Raw genomic sequence first — 12,973 nt, forward strand, 5'->3', positions numbered from 1 at the left:
ACAAGGAGGTGATTATCCCTTTGTATAAGCCAACGGTCAGGCCACACCTTGAGTACTGCATACAGGTCTGAAGGTCTCATTTTAGGAAGGATGTAGAATTGCTAGAACGAGTACAGAGAAGGGCAACAAGATTGGTGAGAGGAACAAAGGGGTGCACTTACAAAGAAAGGCTTAAGTTCTGCAAGTTGCAGCATCTGGAAACTAGGCACCTGTGAGGTGACATGAATGGTTTGAGCAGGCTGATGGGATACTTCTGCTTGCTCAGATTAAGAACATCCTGTCATGAGGGGATGCACAGATTCAAATTGAGGAAAGACAGTTGTAGAATAGATGTGCAGAAGTTTGCCTATCAACTTCCACAACAATAGATGGAAGTCTGTTCCAGCAGGTAGTTGATTGCCAGAACAGATTTCCATCTATTGTTGTGGAAGTTGATAGCTTAATAAGGCTGAACTAGACAAACATTTGTAGTGCCTGGATGGCATGATATGCCTCAACTAATGCTAATATCGCTCGCAAGCAAGTGGTGAACTGCACACAGTGTTTGTGTACAGGCAATAACACATACAGGTTGGCAGGCACAGATTAGATACTTATGTTTAGTTATAATTTTTGTTCTATTTTTCTTTTTATAGAAATAAAAAGTTTAAATAAAAATCTGTGCCTTGCATTTATTCATTTAAATATCAATATTTTAAAAATTTAGGTGGGCCCCAAACTTTGTTTGTGACTCGGGGTCCCTCAAATGCATAACCCGCCACTGCCAGTGGCATACAGATTTTGAAGAATGCCATAATGCCAGGTGGTATCAAAGGCTTTTTCAATGTCAGGCAGACCATGACAGGATGTTCATTTCGAATAACAGCATTCCAAATGTTAGTTTCTGCCTTGATCTAGCACTGACCAATTTTTTCAGAAGCCATGGTGGTTCTTGTTTATTGCCAATTGAAATTCTAGATACCACACTAATTGATTATGGATAATTTTTTCTAATGTTTTACCAAGCAACTACTAAGGGATATTGGTCAATAGCTTCATGGATCTGACTGATCCTTTCCCAGCTTACAAAAGGCTAAAACTAGAGAGTGGTGCCAAGACAGCAGATAGTAGCCTTGTGAGAAAATCCAGTTAAAATATATCAGTAGAGACCTCAGAGATTTCCTGTCAAGGTGCTGAAGTACAAGATAATATATCTCATCAGATCCTGGTGCGCTGTTTGATGATTAGCTTATGGAGCTCTCTAACTCAAATATTGTAAATGGTCGGTTGTATGTAAAAGGCACTGTTGTATTGAAGTTCGGCATATGTTGTTGTTGTTGTTGTTGTTATTTGGTTTTTAGGAGCATTAGCAACTAAGGACATATTGCTCCGGGATATGCGGTGGTCATTCCCTGACCTTTCCGCATCCTCCGTATTTGGTGGTGATGGGCTCGAACCCCGGTCTAATCAAGAAGCGTGTGCTACGCACTGCTGCTCCTTCCCACCTGGCTACGGAGGCGCCCAGTTCGGCATATACCTTTCTACATTGTCTTTTTCTTGTTTAAAAGCTGGCTCATATGCTGATGTGGCAGAGATTTGAGCAAAGGTTTCTCGCATGGTATTTGCAATTTCCACTGAAGAGGAAAGATCTTTGTTATTCCATCTTAGAATAAGTGTTGACACTGGGAGGGATTTACCATTCAGTTTTTTGATTTTGTTCCAAAATTTTTTTCTACTATCAGCATTCTTTGTAATAGTGGAAGCAAATTGGATTGTCGAGTTTTTTTATTTTGCACATAACATACCTTAGCTTTAAGTTTCTTAAAATTAATCAGGTTGTCAATTATTGAATACTTGTGGAACAGATTCCATGCTTTGTTCTGCTCCTCTTTAGCATGCCTGTGAGGACCAACTGTGGTTTTAGGTATAGCATAGGTTGCAGCTGTTATTATCTGTGTTGCAATATGATCAGTAACGTCATCAATAGATTGGCTCTTGATGACATGCTCATCAAAGGAAATAGTAGTGGTGAATGTGTTCCAATTTGCCTAGGAGAATTTCCATTTTATGCGACTGTCTGTGTGCAAGGTTCTATTGTTTGCAATTTGCAAATAGCTGGGTAATGGTCACTGTTTAGTGGGTTATCTAAAACTTCCCAATGAATTGTTGGGAACAGTTTTGGTGAGCATGTTGAAAGCTCTATAGTGGATATAAGTATCAGCAAGTGGACATAAGTATCAGCAACTGTGTTTAATGATGTGACATTCTGCTTGTCAAGGATTGTTTCAAAGTTTTTTGTGCGTATCCATCTGGTGAGATCCCACACAGGATAGTGTTCATTGAAATCTCCCAGTAAGCAGAAAGGAGATGGAAGCTGCAAAATAAGATCCTCCAGCTTTTTTGAAGTGAATTCTTTTTTTGGGGAAAGATATATAGAAGCTATCAAAGCAACACACATTGCTACAGCCTCTAATGTGGTCTGTAGTGGGATGTTTTTGGCAGGAACATCTATCAAAAAGAATTGCTATGCCTCCTCATGTTGAGTTAGTGATGTTTCTGTCTTGTTGGTAGATAGTATAGTTTTTAATACCTGGAGTCACTTGTGGAGTTAGATTGGTTTCTTGCAGGCAGATGCTTACTGGATTGTATTGTTTGATAAGATCATAAATATCAAATATGTTGCTATGTTTTAGAGATCACTTGATTTTAGAGATTAAGTATGAATCTGATTGTTTTTTGTATCCAGCCTGCTTGTACCAATGTAATTTAATTCTTTCTGCTTTTGGAAAGGTAGGGTGTCCAACAATTATGTCATCTTCAGAATGTTGATATAAGACTGGCTTATCCAGAAGGGTGCAATCATCAATATACATAATTCCTGAGCACGATTGGTCTGTATTGGTTGTGGTTGATTCTTTCAGTTTAGGGCAGGGTATCAGAAGCAGTGGTGGGCCAGTTATTGGAGTATTGCTAGCACAGTTCATCTTACGTATTTCTGTAGGTATCTGCTGTGTAGATGAGAGCACAGATTGGCAATTGACATGGATGGGAGTACAGTGACTGCTGTTTATGTTGCTAATGAATGATATTTCTGGGTTGCTGCGGCACAAGTAAATTTTGACATGTGAAGAATAACTTGCTTCCTAGTTTCTTGATAGGTAACCATTTGTTCAACCTTTTATATTTAGATCTTTTTTCCTACATTCCAGAGTTAGCAAGCTTTTGAGTAGCCTGGATGCTGGTCTTTACAATTAGGACATTTTGGTATTTCTGCAGTGCACTCCATCTGTGTACAGGCTTTGGAGCCACAATCCGAACAGACTGTGTCCCCTCAACATACTGTTTGAGAGTGTCCAAATTTTTGACACTTGAAGCATCTAATCGGTTTGGGAATATAGGAGCATAGGCAACAATTGAGTATCCGGCTTTGACACATGATGGTAAGGTTGATGTACCAAATGTAAGAATAATGTTTCTTGTGGCAACAAGTTCCCCATCCTTTTTAATCATTATTCATTTTGCCTGAACGACTTTTTGATCTCTTAATTCCTGAATTATCTCATCTTCAGTGACATTCAACAGGTCCCACTCGGCAATTACTCCTTTGGAGCTATTTAATGTAGCATGAGGGATAACCAGTACAGGTATTCCATCAAAAGTTAATATTTTCAGTAGAGCCTGAGAATGTGGATGGTTAGCTGTTTCAATGAGTAACCAGATCGGAGTCGTTTCACCATTTTCAGTGATCCAGTCATGTTTTCTAAACATTTCTGAATTAGAAACAGTGAGAGGGCACTTATAGGTTTGAATGAAAGAGAGTGCAATATAAGGAATGTTGGATATTCTTGCTGTTACTCATTTTTCCATAGTCTCTCAGATCCATCATGTTCTGTATCACTTAGGTCATGAGATGAGCATCTAGGCTCAAGTATTGGGTAGTTGTCAAAGCCCATGGTTGCTCCTTTTAGCCCTGGGAGAGGGACTTTCTTCTCCCAGGTTACCAGCCCTGCCACGTGGAGGTAGGAGTGGTGCCAACCAATGACCAGGAATCAGGAGTAGGAGAGCAGTACTTTGTAGCAATAACACTGCTAGAGGGAGTAGCAGATGTTGCTAGTGAGGGGGCAATAACATTGTAGGTGGAGGAGGGTTTATGAAAAAGCTAGCACTTTCCCTAGAGAAACACTAGTAAACTGCACTAGAAATCACTTGGAAACTATCGCTTAGCATTAGCACTTGGGGAAAGGGTAGTGGTACAGCGTGAAAAATTTCTATACTTTACATATAACACTTCAAATTGTAACCATGTTTCATGTAGTTTCAATAATGTCTGTTTTTAATTACAGGCCCTGAAGTCACAGTTGTGTAAATGAGGAAAGATGGACAAAACTGGTCACTGCAGTCATCCAATATTTGGGTAAAAAGGAACTAATGCCAGAGGAAATTCATGAGGATATGGTTACAACATTGAGGAAGGATACCCCTTCCTGTTCCATGGTTAAGAAGTGGGCACCAGAATTTAAATTAAAGTGGTAGAGTCTGGAAGATGACCCACATTGTGGAAGACCTGCAACATCCATCAATGAGTGACAGTTCGGTACATTGCCAGTGTCTTGGACAGCTCATCTGAAACATGTACCACATAAGAGATTCTCAATATGAAAATGTGTCAGCACAATGGGTCCCAAAGTTGTTGGCAGCATATCAAAAATGCACAAGAGTTGGCAAGTAAAGTGAAAATTTGCATCATTTAAGCAGATCCAACAAATTTCCTTGCACGGTTTTTGAACCTGGATGAGATGTGGATCCATCCCTTTCAGCCAGAGACAAAGGAGCAGTCCAGACAGTGGAAACACAGCTCTTCTTCTTCTTCTTCCCCCCCCCACCAAAGAAGCCAAAATGATTCCTTTTGCTGGCATCAGTTTTTCTGGGATTCTTGTGAAGTGTTGCTATTAGACTATCTTCAGAAAGGCCAGACAGTAACAGGGGCATAAAACGCATACCTTATTAGGTGTTTGTGTGAAAACATCAAACTCCATGAAAAAGTCAGCAAAGAAGTCCTGTTCCACTAGGACAATGTGCCTGCTCACAGTCTGTCATTGCCATAGCTGCACTGCTTGAGTGCAACTTTGAAATCTTGGACCATCCCCCATATTCACCAGATTTAGCACAATCAGACTTTCAACTATTTCCTAATTTGAAAAAATACCTAGCTGGCATCCATTTTCCCACTGACAGTGACATCAGTGCTGCACTGGATGCATTTCTGGCCCAAGAGAAAACTTTCTTTGTAGCTAGAATCAAATGTATTGCAGCATTGGTGGCTAAAGTGTATTGATTCCAAAAGGGAATAAGTTGAAAAGTAACATGTTACCAGACTCCTCAAATAAACCCTTCATACTCAGGCCATGAACTTTTCAAATGCCCCCTTGTAATCTACGAATTTCTTTTTCCATACAAATTGTATGGAAAAGAGATTTGATAATTTCCGGAATTCTATTTGTCCAATTTTAACAAAATTTGGTTTGGCTCAACAAATATTTTTTAACAAGCCCAAATACAAAATTTCATAAAAATCCATCCACTGGGAGTCCCTCTGTTATCTTCAGGTGGACAGATGGAACAGACAGTGAAAACAACAGGCCCTTAACATATATGAGGCAAATATAGATGATGCTTCTAAAAAAAGAAATCAGAATAAGCAGACACGTCTAATAAAATGTTTATACTAAGCAGTGTCTGATTATTTCTTTTATTATTTTTTATCATTCAACACTACATATCCACATCCATTTTTTAAAATTCAAAGAGCCACAGCTAGACAAGCTTTCAAAATCAAACATTTGAACTTTTTTACTTGTTTTGGTATGCAGAATTACACCTATAATTTTGTTGGCATAATTTACAAATGCTCTATATATGGGCTATTAGCTCATTAGAAAAACATTGCAATTTTATTTTTAAAAATTTTTAATTAATAAACAAACAAACCTTTTGGTTAGGCACTGTACTGCTTTTCAACATTTTTACAGCAAACTGTACCTCAACTGGTCCAGATGCAAAAACTCCACATAGTACTTCTCCAAAATTTCCTGAGCCTTTAAAAAAAAAGTTTGAATTAAGGACTGCACAAATAATTAAATGAAGTAATAAAAATAATCTTACCAACAGAAAGATGAAATACTGAGTAAAATGGGACTACACTTCAGGAATATTTTAATATGTAGTTTCACACATTACAAGTGGGGAAATAAAATAAAAGAAAAGATAAAACAGTCCAAAAATTCTTTGAATAATTACTACAAGCATCAAATTACATCTCCTTAATACTCATCTACCTCAGGTGAAAGCTGAAAAGCCTATTCTAGGTTTTCAGACGCATAACATGCAACACACAGGTTAACTAATTCTATATACATCTTAAGTTTATATACCTAACTACATTAAATTGAATTAACTAATTAAACTATACTAGACTAAAACCACCACCACTATCCCAAGAAGACTGAATTAATGTATATACAAAATTCTACATAATGGCACTGTCTTGATATTTGTGGTTTGGTAATTAATCTACATAGATCCCATTTTTTATATTGTTCCATTACATATTACATTACTTAAATAATATCTGATGACTCTGTCAGGAATTCTGTTCTTAATGAGTTTATCTTTTATTACCTTCAGTGCCTCAGATCTGTTTTTATTATTATTGCATATTCTTATATGAAGTGATTATATTTCTCTGTATCTTAATTAGTATATTGGTAAATTGCTTAGGTATATTATTTCAAAGTTATAGTCTTCTCTTTTGTCATATACTCTGGTTTCTAAGTAGTTATTTTCATTAATTTTTATTTTAAGATGTAGAAATGCTACTTCTCTATTGCTTGTTTGTTTTTGTTGATATAAACATGATATCTACCCCAGACTGCTGGGGTAGATATCATGTTTAATTTCTTCTAGGTTACTATTGAAAGAAATCATGTCGCGTATCTATCTATATGTTTTAATTTGGTTGCCACTCTTTTGTTGCCAATACTCAGTATCTGGAGCCCATCAAGACCCTATTACCTGTTTATATATATCTCTACCTTCGAAGATGTAATTGTTAAATAGGCAGAACTCTGTATATACTATCCACTGGCTCTTTCTTATTTTTAATTTTTCTTCATTCTCTTCAAAGCACATGTCCAATACTTTTTTAAGCTTATCGAGTGGGATGGACATGAATTGGTTGGCAAAGTCATGCGTTTCTATATTAGCGATATCGGGATTGTCTTTAATATATTTTAAAACTGCACTATCACTATTTATTATTAACCTCAGAGATGTTACCCCCATCGGATTTAATATGATTATATGTAACTGACCATAATCAGTCATATTAGTCTTCATATTTGGGAATTTCACTCGGGAATTTATAGCATAGCCTTAGGCTTCCTTGCACCATATAGCTAATAATAATGCTCTCTCTCTCTCTCTCTCTCTCTCTCTCAGGGTAACTTGGGAATTTTTTTTTTTTTTTTTTTGGCTTGTGCAGCATAAGCCTTAGGCTTCCTTGCACCATATAGCTAATAATAATAATAATATAATACACAGACTATGTCTGTGTATTATATGAAGATGACATTTCTAGCTTGTGTATGCCTGCTTAGAAAGAAAATCCAATGGGATAACATCACTGTGATTTGGGATAAGATGTAGTAACAGCACATAATATATTCACTGAGTGATCACTGAATTATGACCACCTACCTAATACTTCGTAGGTCCTCCTTTGGCCTTCAGTACAACAGCTATCCGACGTGGCATTGATTCAACAAGATGTTGGAAGCGTTCGGGAGATATGGACATCCAAGCTGTGTGTAATGTGGCTAGCACATTACACACAGCTTGGATGGATCGGTGTATCCAGATGCTTGATATGGCTTTCCATAGTGTCCCACAAGTGCTCTATGGGACTGATATCTGGGGGGGGGGAAGAGTTCAGAGGCCAATTGATATGCTGGAAGTCAGAACTGTGTTCCTCAAACCATTCCTGCACATCAATCCCAATGGCTCGGCGCACTGTCATCTTGGAAGACACCATCGCGATTAGGGAAAAAGTGTAACATAGCGGGGTGTACACAGTCAGCAAGCAGTTGATAGCGGAGACCACTGATATGTTGTTGCACATGCACCAGGGGTCCAAGTTCCTGCCAGTGAAACATGCCCCACATCATACAACTGTCTCCACGGCCTGCACTTTTGATACCATGCATGATGGATAAAAAGCCTCGTGTTGTTGATGCCAAATCCATACACGATCATCCATGGTGTGGAGTAAATAACATGATTTATCCGATCAGCACACCTTCTTCTTCCAGTCTTCTAACGTCCAACTTGCATGCTCTTTGCACCAGGCGAGTCTTTTATGCTGATTAACCTTGGTTAGGAGAGGATGCCGTAGGGGTCGTCTGCTGATATAGCCCATACGTGCGAGCGTGGTCATACCAGATATTGTTCCATGTTGTATTGAATAGTCAACTCTTCAACAGTGCTGCACCTGTATAAATCGTCGGACCCGTGCTCACCTCTAACATCAACCTTTCGTTAACCTTTGCAGTTTTCATGTCGGGTCATTGTTTGACCATTTTGATGACAACCCTAGTACACTTTAACAACGGCGGCTCTCGAACACCCCGCCAGTTCAGCTGTTTGGGAAATCGAGGCACCAGCTCGTCAAGCTCCCACAATCTGTCCTTTATCAAAGTCCAATAAATCTTTCCTTCTACCCATCTCGCTCAGAATTTTACTACTTACTGAACCACTGACACCTTATCTATGCTATGTAAGTCGACTAAATGCGCACTCTCTCATACCTCACATTGTCAACAGGTCGCATTCAGTTTTCATAGGGGTGGTAATAATTCAGTGATCACTCAGTGTAAGTCAACAGGGTATGAAAGACTATAATAGTGATGAAATACTGCATTGATCTTTAAGCAGGAAAAAAAGAACTGTACAGTCCACTATGGGTGCCATTGGAAGGGCTGTAAAAAATACATTACAAGAGCCAACAGCATTTGATGCAGGTTACTCTCAAGATTTGCAATACTATGAATACTGTAATATCCCAAACATTAGCTAGATCAGAGAAGAATTTCAAGTTGAATAAATATCCTAACAAATGATGCATGACATGTCCAGCAATGGCTAATGAAGCAACAGAAACAGAATAGAGTCTGTATTATATACCATTTTGCAAAGTAGAAAATGCAATATACCTACTAACATGCAATGTGTGCGACCCACAATATTTAGGACAAACGCAAAAGTCATCATCATCATCATCACCATCAGCCGTTTTCAATCCACTGCAGGATGAAGGCCTTTCCAGCAACTTTCCAGTTCCTTCTGTTTTGAGCACTGGCCATCCATTTACTACTCAAAAACTCATGAATTTCATCTATCCATCTCCGCCTTTGTCTTCCAGGTTTTCTTCTAGCTCCTCTTGGGTACCATTCTATTATTTTCTTAGTCCATCTGTCATCATGTCTTCGAGCTATGTGTCCTGCCCAAGACCATTTTAGTTCTGTAGTTTTGATAAGAATATCCTTTACTTGAGTTTGCTGCCTAATCCATGTGTTTCTCTTCTTATCTAACAGTCTGATTCCCAATATAATTCGTTCCATTCTTCGCTGTGTAGTTCTTAGCTTCTCTTCCATTCTTTTGGTGAGTGCCCAAGTTTCACTTCCATAAGTCATGGTGGGGAGTATACATTGATTCATTATTTTACGTTTCAGACAAACTGGGATATTGCTCTTCAGTATGTGACTATATTTTTTGAATGCTATCCATCCAAAATTTATTCTTCTCTTGACTTCCAGCCATTTATCATTATTACAGCATTATTACAGCTAATAACTTGTCCCAGATATGTATATGACTCCACCTTTTCAATTACTGCTCCTTCAATCATTATTTCCCTTTCCGTGGCATACTTGTTCATCATTACTTTTGTTTTAGCCATATTCATCTTTAGTCCAAAATCCTTACTAACTGTGCATAACTGATTAAGATTTTCCTCTAATTCTTTGGGATCGTGGCTTATGACCACAATGTCATCTGCAAATCGTAAATGGTTTAGGTACTCTCCGTTCACATTGACTCCTTTCTGCGGCCAGTCTAATCTTCTGTAAGCTTCCTCAAGGGCAGCAGTAAACAGCTTCGGAGATATTGTGTCTCCTTGTCGAACTCCTTTCTCGATTTTAAATTTGCTACTGTCTTTGTCTAGTCTAATAAAGGATGTAGCACTCTCATATATTTTCTTCAAAATCATAATATATGGAGTATCTATGCCTTGTCTTTCCAGTGCCCGAAACATTGCCTTATGCTGTATGGAGTCAAATGCCTTTTCATAATTCACAAATGCCAGGCATAATGGTGTTTTATATTCATTTGCTTTCTCCATTAGCTGTGATATTAGGTGAAGGTGATCCATAGTTGAGAATCCTGTCCTAAAGCCAGCTTGCTCTTTCGGTTGATTCTCATCAAGTATTCTTTCTAATCTGTTAGTAATGACCCTTGTGAACAACTTGTAGATATGGGATAACAAGCTAATTGGTCTATAATTTCCAATTTCTGATTTATCCCCTTTCTTATGCAGCAAAACTATGATTGCATTATTCCACTGCTTAGGCATCACACCTTTTCTAATGCACTTTGTGAAGAGCCTTGCCAGTTTTTGTGTTATGTCTCTTCCTCCCAATTTTAACAACTCTACAGTAACTACATCTTCGCCCGGGGCTTTCCGATTCTTCATTTTCTTCAATGCATGTTCTACCTCATCAGGAAGAATATCGGGTATGTCGTATGTGTTGCTACTTTGCAATCCATCTTCCCCACTGCTGGTATCATTCCCTCGCTCCTTGTATAATTCTCTATAGTAGTCTTCTGCTATTTGAATTATGCCTTCTCTGCTGTTTATAAGTACACCATTGCTATTCTTCAGTTTCAGTATCACTTTTTTTTCTGTATTACTGCTCATGGCTGCTGATTTAAATCCTTTGTTTTCCCTTAATGCTTGTTCTACTTTTCTTGTGTTAAATCTTCTTATGTCCTCTCTGAGTCTCTTTCTAATGGCTTTGCATAACTCAGTATACTCAATTTTCTCCCTGTCAGTGTTTTTCTTGCTCTTCATTTGTCGTCTTTGGTTAATCATGACAAGTGTTTCTTGACTAATTTTTTCTTCTTTGGATTTCTGTTTCCCTATAGGTTTCTTGGGCTTGATCACTTTCAGAAAGTTGTAATATTCCTCGTCAATATCTTGGTCCTGAGCAGTCTGCAGAAGCTCAAACTTGTTCTTAAGTTCCAGTACATACTGCTTTTTCTCCTCCTCTGTTATTTCAAAGACCTTTGTATTATTTACTCGAGTCAGTTTTTTCCTTTCCTTTCCTACATCTATATCAAGTGTACATCTTACCATTCTGTGATCACTTCCAACATTTACCTTATTCAGGACGGTAACATCATTCACAATATATCTTCTGTTAGTGAGGATGAAGTCGATTTCATTAGTTGTTAATCCATTTGGACTCTTCCATGTCCACTTTCTGTTCACCCTTTTCTTGAAAAAAGTGTTCATTACTGACATTCCTTGAGATTCTGCAAATTCCACAAGTCTTTCACCTCTTTTATTTCTTTCACCAATTCCAAAATTTCCTATAGTTCCTCTTTCTGCGCTGTTTTGCCTTTTTCCAACCTTAGCATTGAAGTCCCCCATAATAATAGTGTAGTGGGTTTTCTGCTCATCTAGAAGACTCTCAATTTCAGTGTACATTTCTTCAACCTCTTCATCATCATGGCTCGATGTTGGTGCATAAATCATTATAATCTTTAGCTCTTAGAAATCTTGAGTATTAGTCTTGACACCCTTGGTGATGTACTTTTGAATTCCAAAATGTTGTTTTTAAAATCTTTATGGACCAGAAACCCAACTCCACCTTCACTCCTTTCACTGTTTCCTTTGGTGTACAGCAGATTTCCACTTGATAAACTTATAAGTGATTCATTTCTTCTTCTTGTTTCAGCCAAACCGATGATATTCCAATTCACATTTTCTAACGCAAAAGTCAACTACATATAAATAAATAAATTTTCTGTTTATACTCCGGCACGACAACCAAGTCAGTAGAGTTTACAATAAATCGTCAATACAAATATTTATCGTATTTAATAGTCACGGGCTTGAACCCCGGTCCACTCAAGGAACTCGTGCTATGCACTCTCGTTCCTGACCACTCGGCTACGTCAGGCATGGATGGACACAGATCAAACAGCAAAAATTTGTATAGAATTTAAAAACTGTCTGAGACCACTGTAGTCACCTTCCCGAAAGCAAAAACCCTTCCCTTTACCTTTGACAGTAGTTATGTCTTTAATTAAATTCCACATTAGTACATTGTGATCGCTGCCACCCAGTGCATCTTTTACCTGAAGATTCTTAATGCCCAAAGAATCACTGCTGGATAACCAGATCAAGAATATTGCTTCCTCTTGTTGCCCCTCTAACATGCTGCTGTAGAAAACAGTTCATCCAAGAAATCTACGAAAGTCTTGCTAGTGTGTGAGTGACCAATACACAAATTCCAGTCAACATCTGGAAAGTTAAAATCCCCCATTATGAGGCATTCTGATTTGCTGGCCCACTCCATTTCTCTGTATAGCTGTTTGGTATACTCATCACAGTCATTAGGCCTAAAACACTCTTAATTTTGTTTTCCCAGTGCTTATATCATACCAAACTGACTGAACGTTGCACTTGTCACCCATATCAACTGGATGCACTGCCTTAGATTTAATATGCTTCTTAACTAAGAGCATAACCCACCCCCTTGTATCCTGTCTGTCCTTTCTGTATACACTGTCCCATATCCAAATTCTGCATCCCTTATATCTAAGTGGCATCATATCTCTGATATCCCCCCAACAATGTGCGCATTTGATGTCTTCA

The 12,973-nt window shown here is 38.2% G+C and overlaps 1 protein-coding gene across 1 annotated transcript in view; it reads right to left on the reverse strand.

Moving 5' to 3' along the window:
- Window positions 1–12,973, reverse strand: part of LOC150078477 (uncharacterized) — a 265,739-nt gene that overhangs the window by 159,480 nt on the left and 93,286 nt on the right. The window contains exon 11 of the mRNA XM_090384580.1: window positions 5,968–6,074. Coding sequence (XP_090240706.1) covers window positions 5,968–6,074 — 107 coding nt within the window. The remainder of the gene's footprint in view (window positions 1–5,967; window positions 6,075–12,973) is intronic.

The sequence above is a fragment of the Mastigoproctus giganteus genome, chromosome 11 (assembly GCF_048544385.1).
Source record: "Mastigoproctus giganteus isolate SK-2022 chromosome 11, ASM4854438v1, whole genome shotgun sequence".
Classification (NCBI taxonomy): Eukaryota; Metazoa; Arthropoda; class Arachnida; order Uropygi; family Thelyphonidae; genus Mastigoproctus; species Mastigoproctus giganteus.